The 18,607-nt window shown below is 40.7% G+C and overlaps 1 protein-coding gene across 1 annotated transcript in view; it reads left to right on the forward strand.

The window, feature by feature from the left end:
- The window catches only part of cachd1 (cache domain containing 1), a 104,281-nt gene that overhangs the window by 68,565 nt on the left and 17,109 nt on the right, over nucleotides 1–18,607 (forward strand). The window contains exons 5-17 of the mRNA XM_005457085.4: nucleotides 2,495–2,621; nucleotides 5,698–5,842; nucleotides 5,933–6,146; nucleotides 6,235–6,384; nucleotides 9,214–9,483; nucleotides 9,805–9,954; nucleotides 12,868–12,991; nucleotides 13,088–13,205; nucleotides 15,127–15,295; nucleotides 15,388–15,530; nucleotides 16,299–16,480; nucleotides 17,287–17,397; nucleotides 18,353–18,475. Of these exons, the coding sequence (XP_005457142.1) occupies nucleotides 2,495–2,621; nucleotides 5,698–5,842; nucleotides 5,933–6,146; nucleotides 6,235–6,384; nucleotides 9,214–9,483; nucleotides 9,805–9,954; nucleotides 12,868–12,991; nucleotides 13,088–13,205; nucleotides 15,127–15,295; nucleotides 15,388–15,530; nucleotides 16,299–16,480; nucleotides 17,287–17,397; nucleotides 18,353–18,475 (2,026 nt within the window). The remainder of the gene's footprint in view (nucleotides 1–2,494; nucleotides 2,622–5,697; nucleotides 5,843–5,932; nucleotides 6,147–6,234; nucleotides 6,385–9,213; nucleotides 9,484–9,804; nucleotides 9,955–12,867; nucleotides 12,992–13,087; nucleotides 13,206–15,126; nucleotides 15,296–15,387; nucleotides 15,531–16,298; nucleotides 16,481–17,286; nucleotides 17,398–18,352; nucleotides 18,476–18,607) is intronic.

The following is an 18,607-nucleotide window of genomic DNA, read 5'->3' on the forward strand; positions in this document are numbered from 1 at the left end:
GAACCACATTTTGGGGATCATAGAAACCCAGCTGACATGCATTGGCTGGTAGTTAGCATGTCTGGGAAAGACTGTAGCTATAATTAACAAGTAATTTTAAATCCAATTTGAGGTAATGGAAAAAATCTTTCAAATAACAAGAATTAGTCAGCAAAATGGCAAAATGGCTGGTGAGAAAGTAGAGCTGCTAACAAAACCACAATGATTTTTTTTAATTTCTTGCTAAAAAAAAAAAAAGTAAACACTCCAGTAAAACTAAAGTCTTTGCAAAGAAAAAAGGATTGTAGTCTTGTTTGGCTAATAAAACCAAAGTAGTTGTTCAAAATTGCCATTTGTGTTACTTACTTTCTTCAGTCTGCTGCCAAATGTAGATGTACACTAGGAGGACTGTTCATTTATAATGGTATTGTTAGTTCCTTTGGCATACTGAGGCTGATTGGATTCACCACGGCTGGTCTGCATTCCTGTATTTTAATCAATCAAACGCTGTTTTAACAGCTGCATTGTATTATTTTAATGAAGCCTACTTTGATGGTTACGGTCTATTTCTTCTCCCGTCTCTGTTTTTTTCCTTGTGAAGGACCCAAAGTTTCTATTTGTGTCTCGCTAGCTTCACCCCACCCCGCGCCTCATTGTGAAAGGCCGTTTTGTGTTGCAGTCAGTGGAAAGGAAGTTGTTGGCTTTGTGATGGGATCTCTGTGAAGATACTGTTGACTTTGTGACCCAGTTTAAAAAAAAAAAAAAAAAAAATCACTCTGTTAGTTTTAAGCAAATAGGCTTCAGGTCTCTGCAGAGGTTGTATTTGGCTGTTATTTCTAGAGTCTGCCCAATACTGGAGTTCTCAGGGCTGTTGAGGACATTAGGGATGTAAAATATTTTGCTAACAATATATCCGCTAATGTATAGTAACAGCTAAAATTCTTTATATGCTCACATAAAATATATAAAATATAAAATAGTATGTGTATGTGCATCTTTTGTGGTTTAGTAATGATGCAAATAGCCACTTTTAACATGTTCTTAATTTATTAAAATATTTTGTATTAATTTCTTCTGATTAAAAATATAATCACAGTTCACACAGTTATCACAGCAGGCTGGTGAATAGGTCAGTAGTGCCTCTGAAGCCTTAGCTATGCTTTACAGGCCTGCGAGGCTCCTCTTGGGTCAGGGTGGCATAAATGTTTGCTATTAGACAGTAAGTGTGATTGGAATTGTAGGCGTCCACATGTCTGCCTGACAACGAGGGCTCGTCCTTGGAGAATTTACATTACAATGAATCGACTACACATGTGCCCAAGAAGTATAAAAAGAAGCATAACAGGATTGACTCCTTGACGATCACGACTCTAGCTGTCCCTGGAAGTATAGTTGAGTATAATCGTGACTAAAGGGGGCAAATTTTTTCTATTCAATTCAAATCAATTTTATTTATATGGGCCAAATCACAACAACAGTCGCCTTAAGGTGCTTTATATTGTAATGTAGACCCTACAATAATACATACAGAGAAAAACCCAACAATCATATGACCCCCTTTGAGCAAGCACTTTAGCAAGAGTGGGAAGGAAAAACTCCCTTTTAACAGGAAGAAACCTCCGGCAGAACCAGCCTCAGGTAGGGTCGGGGCCATCTGGTGCCACCGGTCCCAGGATTCTTGGTTATGTTTAGCAGACTGTATCACATAAGTAGAGTTCTAATTTCAGACAAAAGCCAGACTTCACATAAAAGAAATTTAACCATGAAATCGTCAGTAGTTTAACAATTTGAAATTGTTCTTCATTAATTTATGCTGGCACAGTTGTGTATGGTGTAGCCAGGCCTAAACAGATGTATTTGTCCTTGTCATATATAAGCAAGCCTGCTTATTTATCTGTTATAAATGTCTCTGTCTGTTATGTATATATTTAATGAGGCCTGTAATAGAGAGAGGTAGTAGCATGCAACAGCGGTTTAGATTATCCAGGGTTGTTCTGTAGACAGTATTTCCTGTGTACTCTCCCTCCTGTACAGCACTGGCATTGTTAGATATGTTGTCCTGTGTTGTAGCAGCTGCACATGTCTGTCTCATCGTGTCAAACATGCAAGATACTATAGGTCAAATCAGGTCAGATGTATTTTTAATGCTCAGTTTTTAATGCAGTGCCTGGAAGAGCTATACAGTCTTGTGAACTATGGACAGGACAATATGACCAGCAACACTTTATCATCATCGAGGTGTTATTGAAATGTAAAACATCACTGCAGTGATGCATGAACATATCATGTAGCATATTTCTTTAGGGCTGATCTCTCATGTAGATGCTTTGTCACTCACTTGCAGTCTCACTCCTCAAATATGTAGTGTTTCTCACAATTTACATGCCAAATCCAAACAAGAAAAGCTTCCAAGTATGCTGAACTTTCTGACTACATATTTACCCATTTTCCCCATTCAGCTTTAGTAATGTATTTTTCTTTTTCCTTGTTCTCACTCGCTCTCTCCTTATTGCAGTGTTGGCAGACAACCTGAAGTCCAACCCGGGTATAAAGTGGCAGTACTTCAGCTCGGAGGAGGGCATTTTCACAGTCTTCCCCGCCCACAAGTTCCACTGTAAAGGAAACTACGAGCACCGCAGCAGGTATAGAACAGCCGCTGTCGCTTATAACGCGTGTTGTTGTACTTCAGCTGTTTTCAGTGTAAATAAATAAGATTATAGGTACAACTTGTACTTTGTCAGCAAATATCATGCATAATAATGGAAAAGATTGTTCAAGTGTGATGCCACGGCAGCTCATTCCTGCCTTCATCTTCCTCACTCTCTTCCACCCTCCCCTCCTTCCGTCCCTCCTCCTCTGCCAGTTGCTGTGGGGTGACCTAGAGGGCATGTTGATGGCATCCTGCCCTCATACACCCCGACCACACATGCCATTGGTAGGAATGTGGCTATTTACCACTAAAGCCTACTGGAATTTCACACCTCCAATGTTATGGTTTTTTTTCCCTCTTCCCCGCCCCCACCCCACCCCATCGCTGAAAGACATCTCTCTCGTGCTCTCTTGTGCATTTCGCATTGGCCTCTGTCTTCTTTTTATTATTCCCTTTGAGTTGTGGGTTTTTTTTGTTGTTTTTTTTTGCTTTTTGTTGTTCAAGTCAGTGAGTTTGGCGTGCAGCCATGGGAGAAATGACGTTGCTTGGCTTGCTTCAAGTATGAATGAGGCTTTGTGAGTACATCACTCGTGTTAGTGTCGCTTTGTCCAGCAGACCACACACAAAGAGACACTGACCCCCTACAGTCTGCACCGTTCTGCGGCTCCACCTACTTATAATACAAGCATAACACTTACAGTGATACCTCAGATGACACGTCTCACCAAATCAATGAAATATTGTTACACACATGCAGCCGAATCTTCAACATTTGATATACTGTGTTGGGACTATTTTTAATTAAACATTTCATTCTTTTTTTTTTCTTTCGTTTCTTTTCTTAACACTTGACACAGTTTTCCAACTTTTTGGGAAACTTAGTTGTAGTAAGCAGTATTTTAAGACCAAAACAATGCTTTCACGCTATGTTGCTTGAGTTGCTTCTGAAAGAAACATGTCATTACTCGACAACAGCCACACACGGTGGTGGTTGTTCTTTAGAGGTGAAATTTTCCACAGCAAATGCTGCAGGTCATCAGACAACTGTAGCCTCACTTTTCCAAAACAAATTCAGTTGGTATGTAGGGAGGGGGGAAGTGAGACGTAAACAATAAATCCTGTTTTGTTTGGTTGAGACTTAGACTCCTAGTCCTTATTCACTGAGTTTAAAAACATGAAGTGTTTTTGTTTTGAGAAGGTTGATGACAGGTCATATTGCTAGATTTCAAAATATTGTCATATTTCTTCAAACCCCAACCACAATCAAGCATTATTAACCAAATATCCTTACTTTGGATTAGGGCTGTGCGATATGACCAAAATCTCATATCCCGATATTAAGACATCTATCGTCCGATAACGATATAAATCACAAAAATGTAACATTTTCTGTAAATTCTGTGAATGTCGGGCAGCTCGACTTGCGTGAAGTGTTTCCAGCTGGGCGTCGCGTACCTGGAGTCGAGTGTTTTAACTGATGCATGAAACGATACATTTTTAGAAATAGGTTGTAACGGCCGCCGTTTTCTTTGTGAGTATTTATTACACAGCGTGCTGCGGGGAAAAGCCTGTTCTAACGTTTGAGTCTAAGGTTTATTTTTTAGCACTTGGCGGCTCTTTTTTGCTTCTCATCCGTAAATACTCTGCATCTTTCACGTGATTCAGTTTATTTTGAAAAGTCTCAACAGGATCTTGAGCTTTATTGTGAAAGGTTTATGTGGAAAATAAACAAGCGGACACGAGGTGGTTTTACCGTCGTTGTTGCTAACGACAACGCATAAAAACAAGCGCTTGTCCGTCTGTAGTGTGGTTATATTAAACATAAGAGAAAGAGAGAACTTTAGGAAATTAATGTAGCCACTACAGTGACCATCAAAATAATGAAAAAATATTGCCGTAAACAGTTTATTTTGCGACACCACGAAACAAACGATAGCGTAAAATGAAACGATAGACGTTTTTATATCGTCATCCGATATATATCGTTATATCAAACAGCCCTACTTTGGATGATTCTTTTTTATATAGCTGCAGGTTGGGTAACACTGTGTAATCTCCTCATCTCCAACCGGTCGCGGCAGATGGCCCCACCCCTCCCTGAGTGTGGTTCTGCTGGAGGTTCTTCCTGTTAAAAGGGAGTTTTTCTTTCCCACTGTCGTCAAAGGGCTTGCTCATAGGGGGTCATATGATTGTTGGGCTTTTCTCTGTTTGCTTTGAATTATTGAAGGGTCAGTGCATTGAGGCAACTGATGTTGTGATTTGGTGCTATATAAATAACAAAATTGAAAATTGAATAATGTGGTCTACGACTAACGGTGTAATTCACCTATAATTAAATAGACTTTTGATGCATTTTATTTTAAATTGCAATTTAATTATATTTACTTACAAATCCTTAAAAATATGTGCACTAGAATAAGAGGGTAATTAGTAATTAGTTTCCATAATTTGTATGTAATGTGTAAGTAATTTCATGTAGTACATGAGTAATTTAAAATGTTGCCTAAGTTTAGGTATTTTACAGGAAAGGACACAGAAATTATACATTACTGTGCAATTTCTTCCTAATTTTGAAGGAAAATAAATATTATCCCATTTTGCGTGTTGTGCAATGTGCATTTTGGCTTGCAGGCTGTATTATGGTGTGAATTAATCAGGTGTTTTAACACCTTTAAGTTACTGCAAGTAATTTTAAGTACTACATATCTTTTCCTGTAATCACCCAGAGGCTATGCACTATGTAAAATTCCTTACACATTACTTACAATTAATTGTGCACTGCATAAATTTACTTACAGTATTATTATTTCTGTGTTTTTGTAGGTGAATATAATTAAATTGTAATTTTGAATAAAATACATTGAAATTCCATTTAATTACAGGGGAGTTATGCCACAGTTGCAGACTGTATTATAAAGTGTTACCAACTCTGTAATGACAGCATGGAGTAAAGAAGGTGCCAGACTTCCTCTAAAACTATGAAACTGCTATGCAACAGAGTATGTTTATAATTTAACACTGATATCTGTCCATATCTCGTTTGTGTATCTGTGTGTGTACTCGTGCAGGCCTGTGTACGTTTCTGCAGTGCGTCCACAATCTAAACACATTGTGGTTATGATCGACCACGGAGCCTCCATAACTGACACCCAGCTTCAGATTGCCAAGGACTCAGTGCTTGTTATCCTGAATGCCATAGATGAGCATGACAAGGTTTGTGAAAGGGGACACTTACTTTTCTTCATTATCTGTATTTGCATCTCTTATCATTCTTGGTTTGATGGTCTTTTTGCTCCTTCCCAGATCTCCGTACTTTCGGTGGCAGAGACCGTTCGCTCCTGCTCTCTAGACCAGTGTTACAAAAGTCTGCTGTCTCCAGCCACCAGCGAGACGAAAAGGAAGATGAGCACCTTTGTGTCGAACGTCAAGGCGTCTGATGGAGCCACGCAGCATGCAGCTGGCTTCGAGAAGGCCTTCCAGCTGCTTCGAAACACCACCAGTCACAACAAACAGAGCAGTAAGTCTCAGATAAGAAGACACTAATGTAGATTTGGCATGCTTTCATCACTGAGTTTGATAGTAGCAAACGTGCATTTGTGTGTCAGCCACAGACATGGTGATCATTTACCTGTCGTCTGGCGTCACGTCTCGAGAATCATCGGAGCCGGTGAAGAGAGCCACGCTCAGTGTGGTCCGACAGGAGAACCGGCACCTCAACAACTCGGTCATGATCCTCACATACGCTCTCATGAATGGTGGGTGAAAACGTTATTATTTTTCACCTGAATGTTACATTTAATTTAGTCAGGAACTATTCGACACAGTTAATGAAATCCAGTTTTTCCATTTACCGTACCTGTGGACATGTGTATTTTTTTTTTTCTCCACACTTCTTGATCTGGTGCTTCATTCCTTTTGGCTCTGCTGGGACTGAAGGTTAGAGAGGTGCTTTTAAAACCTCAAAGGCTTTTTGTTTTCTGTGTTTGTGCCTGTGTGTGCAGTGAGTACGCTTCCTTTTCCTCTAAATTTGTCCTTGTCCTTCCATCTGCCTCCTAATTCCCGTCTCCCTCTGCAACACACATACACCCGTGTCTGCTGCGCTTGCTTTAGTCCACCATTAATACAAATTATTTTTGCATCGAGAAATGGAAATGAGGTACATCTAAGAGCAGAGAGAGTGAGACTTCAAAGAGCGTGCTGCTCACTCTCTGTGTGACTGACAGAGGACCTTGGCTCTTTAAAGGGAGATGATGAAAAGGATGCAGAAATCTATCCTCCTCTGAGTTTATTAGCATTGCATATTCAGAAAAAACATTTGTATTGTTGCTGATGCTGCTGCACACAGCTGAAAGGCCTGCTGTGGGAGTCTGATTCCCTGCATCCCCTGCCAAATGTGAAGTGCTGATTGTTCAAGGAGATCAGCAGTCTCCTGTGTTTGTCTCTGTTGTCCACCTCTGTTACCAAAACAATGTCTGATACTCTGACCAAAACACTGTCTTGTCAGCTAGAATATGGTTTCAAATTTCCACTGGACATGTTGATGCTATCTAACAGTTGCACTATTTAAAAATAAACCGCTCGCCATATTTTCTGACCAGAAAAAAAAGTAAACCTTAGTCATTACCTGATTTTAGACCCACCAGTGAGTTCATAATACAGTACCATGCAAGTCTGACACACCCCTCATTTGTTTGTTTTGCTGTGAAAACCAATTCATTGAAACATGCAAACATACATGGAAATACATCATATGAGGCAAATCATTTATTATCGTTGTATTCCTGAGAAGTACTCTTCAGGAGTAGTTCTCCAGGCTTTTTGAAGGACATTTATTGCTCTTTGGACTCTGGGGAGGCCAACCCATGACTGATTACTGATATTACTATTACTGGTTCCATTCTTTTTCTTTTTTCTATCCCAGTATGCTTTTATTGTTGTTTGGGATCATTGTCATACTAAAAAAATGAAGCCATTCCCATTCAGATGCTTTCCATATGATATGACAGTTCTTGAGTAGTAGTCGGTAGTCACTTTGCTGGCTCAAAAGTATTATTTTATGGCTGTCAAAATGTGGTATCTACGGAAGAGGATTAGGGCCACTGGGGGGGAAAAAAAGTGGGCACATCTTTTTTTTTTTTTTTTTTCTTCTTCTTCCTCTTTTCCTGAATTCTGAGAAAAAAGTCAGAATTCTGACTTTATTCTCAGAATTAGGTATCTTTGGCATTTAAAAAAAAAAAAAAAAAAAAAAGATTCATTAAAAGACATGGGAACCTGGCCTGGAAACCTACTGGAACTATTGGTCAAGATAACTTTCAAAGCATTATTAAAAGAAACCAAGCTATAAAGAAATGGGAACTGAGGGGGACATTACTGTTGCACATTAGTGTTGATTTCACAGAATTATCTTGCAGTAAACTCAATTTCTTCTAATATCAGGCTGTTTAAAGGTACTCTTGGTAGTATTTTCCACTAGAAACATAAAGAAGCATTGATTTTGCAAGATGGTATATAGTGCACATCTCATTTTTTTTCGTGCAGGTCTGTGTCAGATTAAATGAAAAAGCTTGTTAATGTCAGGTCATAGCAGTCACACCAAACAAAAGACAAAAGAGGTGAAAAGAATGATGCATTGCAAACATTTTTTCCCTCACAGGTTAAAGTGAACAGATACCTGCCAAAAAAAAAAAAAATCCACTCTGGTTGAAACTGCCACCCATGGCCGCATTGGCTCCCTTGTCAGGCCCAGTGTAATGATCACAGGAGCAGAGCCCTGGCATTAAAAAGGAATTCTGCTGTAATCCATTCAGCGATTGGATACTCTGCTCTATCCTTCCCAATAGGTTGTCAGATGCCAAATGTTCCATGTCACAGCTGTCAGGGCCAGCCACAGTTATCCGTCCTCCTCTAAATGACCTTATGAGGCTTGGAAAGATGGTCTGAAGTGTGCATTAAGGTCTCAATTGTATATTTTCTTTAAAGCGATGAGGGATTCGTTCATGTCACGATCTCTGAGCTTGACAGATGACAGCTGGGCTTGGCTGATGCATGGGACTGTACGGGAAAAAGCTTATAGAGATCACGATGCAGGATCACAAGTTAGGGCTCGCTGGTGATGGCAAATCAGTTTGAAATTTTGATAGCAGTGTTAGTTATGATCCAGTTTGACACAAGCTCATTGCTGATGACCAGACGATTCATTGTGCTAAAAATTCAACTTCTCATTACAAAAATTGTTTTGAATTAACTGACCGTTTGGTGGAAAGGATGTGACTTCTTCTCCTACTCCTTCAAGGAATTGTGTCTTGTTGCTAGTAGGGACATGGAAAAGAGTGGGTTGCCTTTTTATAATAGGAATTTGAGTCATGCGCTCTTTAGTGAAGAGCTGTTTACTCTTTTTAGCTGCCTTTCAACCACTCCCTGCTCTTTTGATTTGCACAATTACCCCGTCCAACAGTCCTGTAGCCAAGCCATCTGCTATGGATTTGTTCCTAATATCCCTGCTTGATTAAATCAAACAAATTCCGTCATTGAGTCTACTCGCCTTTTTTTACGCTCACATTCTACACCGATCCCTCCTCTTGCAGAGGGAGTTACGGGCCTGAAGGAGCTGGCCTTCCTGAGGGACCTCGCCGAGCAGAACTCATTGAAGTATGGCGTCGACCGAACATCTGACCGAGACCGCTCACCTGGGTCAGCAGGAGCTTCAGTAATGCCAGTGGTGAAGGGCAGCATGATGGTACTGAACCAACTGAGCAACCTGGAGACGACAGTGGGGCGTTTTTACATCAATCTGCCCAATCGTATGATTGACCTGGCTCGCTTCAGCCTACCCTACGCCGACCCGATGGGAGATGGTGAGTAGTGTGGCCCGAACTGCACCAAAGCAAACTTCATACTGAACTGATGCTGAACCAAGATTGGCAGCCATTGCTTTGTCAACCCTCATGTTGGTGTTCGCCAAGTAAATAAGGCAAAAAAGGAACACTGTGATTTGACACTATATAAATGATAAGTGGACTGGTTCTTATACAGAGCTTTTCTACTCTCCTGGAGGACTTTATAAGTACTTTATACAACACACCTCATTCACCTATTTACACCCATTCATAAAAGCGCTTAGTGTGGCAAGCTTAAACCTGAAGTGAACCTTACATAGTTGCCTGTACTTTCCACAGGGTTTATTATGACTGTGAGCCGGCCGTGTTATTTTGGTAACCAGCTCCTGGGAGTGGTTGGGGTGGATGTGAACTTGGCGTACATCTTGGAGGATGTTACATACTATCAAGACTCGCTTGCGTCATACACCTTCCTTATTGACAACAAAGGTGAGTCACACAGAGGTGGTAATCAGCTTAGTGCAAACCTTTTCATCAGAAACTAGTCTTTTTCTGTCACTCTTTCACTCACACACACACACGCACACACAGACACACGTGTGTCTTTTCATGATCGCAGAAGAATCGGCAGGATTACCTACAGACAGACCTTTTTGTTGTGGTCCGCCTCAAATCTCTTCTCGACTCGTTTTCTCTTCATGTGCAGTAATAACGGTTTTCCCAGGCAGCGCTAAACGCAGCGGGGCAAATCCAAGTGTCACATTGCCACTTTTGCTTGGCCTCGCCTGCACAGCAAATATCAATCAGAAAATTAGTCAGTTTTTTAAAGAAGCACACTTAAGTACACTTTGTTATTTATTTGCTTCTAAATGGAATTACACTTCATTTTGTGTCTCAGTTTCCTCCACAGGCATTACGCTTTATTAGGCTAACTGGCATCTTGTAGGTAGCACAGGCATTTCTTTGGCATTTCACTTTGTCGAACCATGCCTCAGTGGATTGCCACGCCACATTACAAATAGCGCTCATGTCCGGTCTTGGTTTGTCTTGGCCTCGGCTGAGGGGGTTCTGACTCAATTAATGGTGCTGTGAAACGGCTAGGGTTGTGCTCTGTGGGCCTGGACAGAAATGACATTTAACAGTCACCGTTTTGCTAGATGGCAAAATGGCATTAGAAGTGATACCTTTTACTTACACTGAGGAATATTTGCTGAAGAGTTTGTCTTCCTGACAAGCTGAAAACATGCAGAATAAAAATTAGCTTTTAGAAAAACTTGTTTTTAAAATGTTTTAAATATGTTGGTGGCAATAAATAAATAAAATGAATATGTCCAAGTACAAAACTGAATTTAACCTAAATCCTGAACCTTAAGAAGTGTGTGGGGAGGCACTTTTATTAGTGTTTTTTGGGGGGGGTTTTTTGCTTCAGGAGCTTAAAAAGAGTGAGTGGTAGGCGGAGTAATAATTAGAGAGAGCTGAGGTAAAGCATATGAACATGTTCAGCATATTTCCTACTATTAATTAGCTAGCAATAATTAGCTTTTTGGCAGTTCTGTGAATTCAGTGCTTTTCAGTGAATCTCTTTTTTTTTTGGCCCCCCTTGTCTAAAATGTCTGTTATCTTAATAAATATGCCGTCAAATTACAAGTTATTACTGTGCCGTGGTTATTAGTGCTCCAACTCTGTAAAGGCTGACAAATAAGTCCCATTAAAGTTATTAGCTGGCATTCAAATCGTCTGCTGCCAATTAGAGTTTAGGTAAATACGTTTAAAGTAAACATGCAGCTGACAAAAAGCTCCAGGAGTACAGAGCTGAAAACAGATTAGTACATTTAAAATATTCTCACATATGGGAACGTTTAGCAGTATGTGTTTACAAGTATATAAGTCTGCTTCTAAAATGGATTTAATAGAAGTGCATATATACTGTATGCACTGTAGTTGTAGCAGTGCATAATTGTAAATCTTAAAATTACGCACTACACTCTCTCTTTCAGTAAATACACAATACTCACAAACACAAAACTCCAAGATTTATTTTTTTAGACTTTTCGCACCAGCACATACAAAACAGCTTATTGTCTCTCCCAGAATGATTACTGCTTCTTAAGAGCCGTTTATCACTGTACCACAAAGTACTGTTTGCCACTGGGGCAATTTTCAAGGCTAGATGCTGTAATTTTGCACAAGGGAAATTTAAGATGTTGGTAAAGGCTGTGCTCCAAGTTTTAAAGTGTGTCAAGTAACTAAAGACTTCTTCTGCTAACCAGCAGAAATGATCCTTTCCTAACTTTAAAGTCTTAGATTGTTCCTCTATTATTAAGCCTCGGAGGAGGTGGCCTTAATATAGTTTACTCGATATCGTAGTTTATTTATTCAGAGTGTATATATATGGAAACAAGTTTTCAGATTCACCTGGAATCCCAAACTGTAGCATTCTTACTGGTTTATAAATATCAGGGGCACAGGTGAGGACTTCAGTCTTCCTGGCGTTTAATAGCACTTTATAAATCGTGTTTCCCTCATGCATTGACAGCTAAATACCAGTGTTAATGTTGACAGCAAACTTTTGACTAAAATGTCATTTAGTTTAGTCATAATTTAGACATCAAAATTCTTTTAATTCTAGTTGAGTTTTGACGTGTTTTTTCCTGTGAAAGTTGCACCACACGGTTTGCAAAGCATCTTATTTTCCTTGACATCAAATGCGAAACATGTCCTTATGTGGACTCTTCTCTTTCTCTCAAGTGTTCACATTTTGTCACGTTTTCATGAGAAACTGGGAGCATGGGAGCGTCCCCTTCACCCAGTCCGTTTGTCGGCATCAGATTAAAATGTGCGTCTGACCTTGGTGCAGAAAGAGATGACTTCTGATTGGATCGCATTCCAAACTTGTCCTACCTCTTTACACAGCTTAATTACTTCTGATTGGATCATTTTCATGTTGATTTTATTCCTTGACGACCGTGTCAGTCCATTCCATCATGGTTTTTGTGCTCGTGCATGAGTTTTTATTTAGCTGTCGTCTTGTTTTCATCAGGAGAAAATTGGTTGTTGACGACATCTGTGACAAAAATTATTAGTCAACGAAATTAACATGGCTACCTACAGGAAGGCCTGCATCCTTAGAACGAACCCTTGATTTGATCCCTGCTGTAAAGTCTAAGCATCTTTTTCCTCTCAAATTGAAGACACCGATCTATTGTTTTGTGAAATGGAAAGAAAATCTAGGCTATGATTTGCACATTAATTTGGCAAAATGTTTGACTTAATGCTGAGTAATAACAGTATCATTAATAACTCTGCAGTATTTAATTCTAATTATATATTTAGATCCTGCTTTACTGTTTTGGTCTGTGCTTTTGTGTAATGTAACTGCAAACCGCTTGTTTAATTTCTCAGGCTACACCCTCATGCACCCCTCTCTGACACGGCCCTACCTGATGACAGAGCCTCCCCTGCACACAGATATTATCCACTATGAGAACATCCCAGGGTTCCCTGCTGTCCGGCAGAATATCCTCAGGTGAGAAAGGACAATTGCATGAATTTAAAAACAAAACAAAGCCATGGGTGGATAGACATACAATATACTATGTGGCTTTTTGTTTTGTTTTTGCAGTCTCCCTTTGGGCAGTCAGATCATTGAAGTGCCCCTTAACTCCTCTCTGTCCTGGCACACCAACCGTCTCAGGGACAACAGCAAGGATGCGTACAATGTCAGCTATGCCTGGAAACTGGTAGGTGCCCCAAAGGATAAGGTAAAAAGACACTAAACAAATGCTCCCTGGTCACTGGTGACATTTAGTTTCCACAATAAACTTCAGCTGACTCTTTTACATCTGCAACCACACACCAAAAAAAGACGTGTTTATGTTTAAATGCTATTTCATCCAAATATAGAGGAAGTCTTGTTATTTTTCAGACCCTTTCATTTTACTCCCTGTATATCTTCAAACCTTGCCAGAGGGAAAAGAAATATGTAAATGCAACATCGAACAAGAGGATAGTACTTTCAGAGCAATGGCAGTAGGACAGAGTGAGTGTAGGCAAAATGACTGTGCCTCCCAAAAGGGAAGCTTACACAGTCAGTCAGTGCTCTGGGCCAATGAGCCATTATTATGGTTCGTGCACTGAAGATTTCATTTACTTTCTCCTCGTCTCTCCCGTCGCGGTCCAGAGCTCTTTATCATTCTCATTGTCTTAAAGCAGCATAGAAATTATGCTCCCAGCCTTTATGTCTTCACCAAACCTCCACCGGCCCCACCTTAAACGAGCCGGTCTGAATGAAACCAAGAGCTCTCATACTCAGAAACTGTCCCCTCGGATCCACTTTTCCCACAGGGCCTTTAAGTGTCATGTTAAAGGAACAGATGGGGAATTGGACGGCAATAATATCATGCCTCACGCGAGTCTTTTTGCTTTTTGACATTTAGATTTTTTTATTATTATTTTTTTTGGCAGGAGCAGAAATATCACACTTAATTTTAGTCTTTTCACTTTAGGCTTTTTAAAAAGCTTTTGACATTTTTAATTTATTTATTTTTCTTCAGGCATTAGAGCTCCAACACGTCACCTTTGCCATGAGTTTGGCAGCAGTCTCCATTTTTTCTAAATGAGCTTTCCAGAGGCAGAAAAAAGGAAAACAGAAAATATTTTTTTTAATATATTTATTTTTGCCTCTTCCCTCCAAACAATCTGTTTTTTGCTGTGCAAATAATATGTCCACGAGGGCCCCTTTTTGGATTGTATCATTATTCATGTTTGCTCTAATTTGAATCATAAATCTCCTGGGTGGTTCTGAAAACTGTCTACTGTACATTTGAGTGTGCTGCATCATTTATTTGGAAGGGAGGGGGAGGGGGGGGAGTCATGAGAGCAGGCTTAGCCTTGTGTGGGATTCCTTTAGAGCCGGTTGCTAAAGCGGGCTCATTTGTTTGTGTGCTGCCCATAAATCTCTGGTGGTGGTGGCTGATGGGAAACACAGAAAAGAGAGCTGGTATATATGGGTGCTGTCAGAATCTCAACCACTGCTAAACTTCAGTCTATTAAAGATGTGACACCATATTCCCTTTGGTCAGCTCATGAGGCCGCAAACGACAAGCGTCGGACATTATGTCCAATTCGAGAAAGTGCAGTGAGTACATCCTTCTCTCTGCAGTCTGTGGTATTGTTTGGAGCTTGAAGCATCAAATATTCAGGATTTTCCTTTTAGCCCCGTGAAAATAACAGTGAATGGATCATCTTAAGTGCAATCAGGCATTGCCTAATGTCGCTCTAATGCCTGATGTAGACGACATCCTTCATTTTTTTGGCCACTATTACCAACACATTAGCGAGCACTTGTTGCACAGTTTAATAAAAATAAGCACTTCCAGTTAGTATTAATTTTAATTAAGGGCTGACAGTAGTAGCAGACACATTTCCTATTTACTCCTATTTATTTAGTACTTATTAAAACTGCATTGCTTTAAACTTCATATTTGGGAACAATGACAATTTAATTCTTGAGCAGGATGAAGAAGCTTAGGCCTGAAAGCCAGAGAAAGCTTAGGGAAGTTTGAAAATATGATTTTAAAAGAATTATTTGGAATACTGTCAGCCTTAATCTTTTTTTAAATTTAAAATTAAGCTCCCTTCTCTCCTTGGCTTGTTCTCTAGGTTCAGGACACGTCGTTCATCCTGTGCATTGTGTACATTCAGCCCGAGATTCCAGTGAAGCAGCTGAAAAACCTGAACACAGCTCCCAGCTCCAAGCTGCTCTATCATCGCTTGGACCTGTTGGGTCAGCCCAGCTCCTGCCTGCACTTTAAACAGCTTGCCACCGTTGGTAAGAAGAGCACAGAGCTGGACTAATGTGATAATTCAAGTAAAAACACTGATTAGCATCTCTGATTGTCCCTCTTTCTGTTTCCTTCTCAGAGTCCCCAACTGTGATGTTGGCAGCTGGTAGTTTTTCTTCACCCTATGAGCACCTCAGTCAGCCAGAAACAAAGCGTATGGTGGAGCACTACACTGCCTACCTGAGTGATAACACCCGGCTCATAGCCAACCCAGGCCTCAAGGTACCTGAGGACAAAAAGCCTGAGAACACGCACGCAGTTCATACTGAAGGACGGACTGAATGTCATTTACCGCTGTGTGAAGGTTCTCAGTCAGTCATTTACCGTTACAAACAGCTAGCCTTGCAGTCGAGTGACACGCATTCACAAAGAGCTGTACCTGCCAGTACATGCACTCCTAAACATATTGTCAGGCTTCTTACACTGGGACTATAACTAAAAAATGTAAATCGATGTGCTGCATCTTTAAAAAAGGGACAAAACTCCCACATGGATTTTGGCATTCTGTGTGCATTCCTGTCCTGGGGGGAGTTTGAGTTTGAACTCTCAGGCCCCTGTCCCAACGCTGATTCCCAGGCTAGTCTTAAAGACCCCCTCCAGTGACCTCATCACCCCTTTCAAACTTAGAAGCTTGTCTGAAAGTGGGATGTGATTTTTCAGGGCTTCAGGCCTAATCAAGTTGCATTAATCACCAAATGGTGGTTTTCTAAGCTTTGTTCCGGCCTTGTGACCACTATTCTAACACTCCTGAGCAGAGATGGGATGAATATTTTTAGGTTTAGGCACATCATAGAAGAGTGCCTTTAAAATTAGCAGTAGTTCAGTTTTCTGTTGTCCTTATGGGCTGACTGAAATTGCCAAGAGTTTTTATTCACTTTGCATTCAAGACAAACCCAAATGAAATTTTCACCAGTCCAGCACTTTTTCCTTCTCTCCTTGCCTGCCCCTCACTGTCCATCTCTCTCTTCCTTTATACTTCCCCCTCTATAGTCCTCTGTCAGGAACGAGGTTATGGCAACTAGTCACGTTACGGATGAGTGGATGACACTAATGGAAATGAGTAGCCTCAACTGCTACATTGTGCGCCGTTACATAGCAACGCCCAGTGGGGTGCTCCGGATTTACCCAGGATCGCTGATGGACAAAGCCTTCGACCCAACCCGCAGACAATGGTGAGGCTTACTTTGGAGGGTGTGAAGAGGGGGAGAAAAGAGCTGTGAAGGCATGTGTGTGCATGTGTTTTTGGGGAGCAGAAAGGAAGTATGAGATAGAAGTTTGAGAGTGTGTGTGTGTGTGTGTGTGTGTGTGTCAGATAATGTTTTCCAATATTAATAAGCCTAGTCCAGCTAACACGTTTACAAAATGTAGAATTTTAGGGGTTTTTTTCATTATTGAAACATTAAAGTAAGATCTATAAAAAAAGGTCAAGTGTTTCCTTTTCCCCAAATCAGGCCATTTGTGTATCAAACCATAGACTGTACATAAAAGAAGGACATTCCCCATGTTGATGTCCTTGTTCTTTGTTTTGATTTTCTCTTTAGTCTTGAGTATTGTCTTTTCGTGTCTTAACCTTTTTAGTTTTTTATTCAATTGAATAGGTTCAATTGAAAGATTAGGTTTTGCTATTAGAAAGGGGCATTTCCTGTTAACAGTGATGTTAGTTGGTTTGCTAGTTCTCCATTAGTGAAAAACAGGCCTAAAACAAAATGTACTTGCTTGCATCTGACTGAGAGACCAAAGAGACTGCAAATGTCTCTTCCAGCTCCCAGATGATGTAAGTTTAGGGATTCTGAAGCTATTTGAATCTCACAATCACTGCAGCAGATATTGTGTTGATGACTATTCCCCTTAGAACCCATAAGAACAGTGTTTCCTGTAGCATTTCCTTCTATAGCCACAGTTGAGTTGGGTTATGGTTGGGAACTGCAAAAGAATTACTTCATGTTGTATCCCAATGACTGTCTGCTGCTTTTCGTAGGTACCAGCATGCTGTGGCTAACCCTGGCCTCATCACCTTCACGGGGCCGTACCTGGATGTGGGCGGGGCCGGATACGTTGTCACAATTAGCCACACCATCCATGCCTCCAGGTGGGAGCACTGGTTATGTTTGGGTTTTTTTTGGGGGGGGGGGGTTGAACACAGAATGTATTATATTTTACTGCACCAGAGCAAAAGTCAAGTCAAAAATTGCCAGCTCTTCTTATTAGATATTGGAGAGCAGACTCACTGCTGGTATGAGTCACAACAATCATTGTGGGCAGCTAGGCTCTCAGCCCAGAAGGCAGCTTAGCCAGACTGCACTATCTCTGAAGGCAGGAAGTAATCTGAGGGAAACTTAAGGAGCCCATTGACCATTATGTGCTATAGGGTTGTTTTCCAAGCGAGATGATATCCTGTAACCAAATGGTCTGGGCTTAGTCACAATTGTCTTCAAGTGTCTTTTCTTTCAGAGTGCCCTCAGCCAAGTCCGCATAGTGCTACCAACTTCTGGTGGTACAAAAAAGGAAAAACCAAATAATATATCAAGTGTTCTACCATTTCCTTTGGCCAGTTATCACAGAACTGACTGCAGAATATTTTGTACAATCAGGCCTGGGCTTAGAGACTTCAAAGGGCTGCAGCGGTGGTTGAACTCAAAAGTATTTGTTTCAAGTTCAGTGAGCTTCAAATGCAAATCACCGCGATAGCCACAGTGCCGCTTGCAGCAGTACAAGAACTGTTTACCACAGTCCGTGCAAGTGTTTAGCATACACAAACATTCCTCGTCAGTGTGTGTGAGATAAGGCTGGATTAGTGCTGTTGTCCTCTCGGCTCAGTAAGCATAATATACAGTCTACAGTAAACACTGATTTCAGGAGATCAAGCAGTGTGTTATGTTTATTTCTTGTTTTGTGTGTTTAAAAGGTCTATAGAAAAGTAGGGATCCTTGCAGGGATAATCGTACAGTGCCAAGTATCCTGAAGACTGACTTTTTTTCCCCTTTCCACACAATTTAAAACCCCACTAATGCCTTTTTTCTCTGTGTGTTTTTGTCTATTCGTAGCTCTCAAATGGCACCTGGCTACGCTGTTGCAGTGATGGGTATAGACTTCACCCTTCGCTACTTCTACAAGGTCCTCCTGGACCTGGTGCCCATCTGCAACCAGGACAAAGGCAATAAGATCAGGTAAAAAGAGGATGGATTGTGCAGCTCCCTTCTTTTCTCTTCTCTATGCAAGTTTTTCCTTCCTCTTTTTCAGTGTCAATTTCTGTGCGAGGGAGCTAAATTTCTGTTCGGCTGAGCAAGAATTAAACTCGC

Source organism: Oreochromis niloticus, linkage group LG17 (assembly GCF_001858045.2).
Source record: "Oreochromis niloticus isolate F11D_XX linkage group LG17, O_niloticus_UMD_NMBU, whole genome shotgun sequence".
NCBI lineage: Eukaryota > Metazoa > Chordata > Actinopteri > Cichliformes > Cichlidae > Oreochromis > Oreochromis niloticus.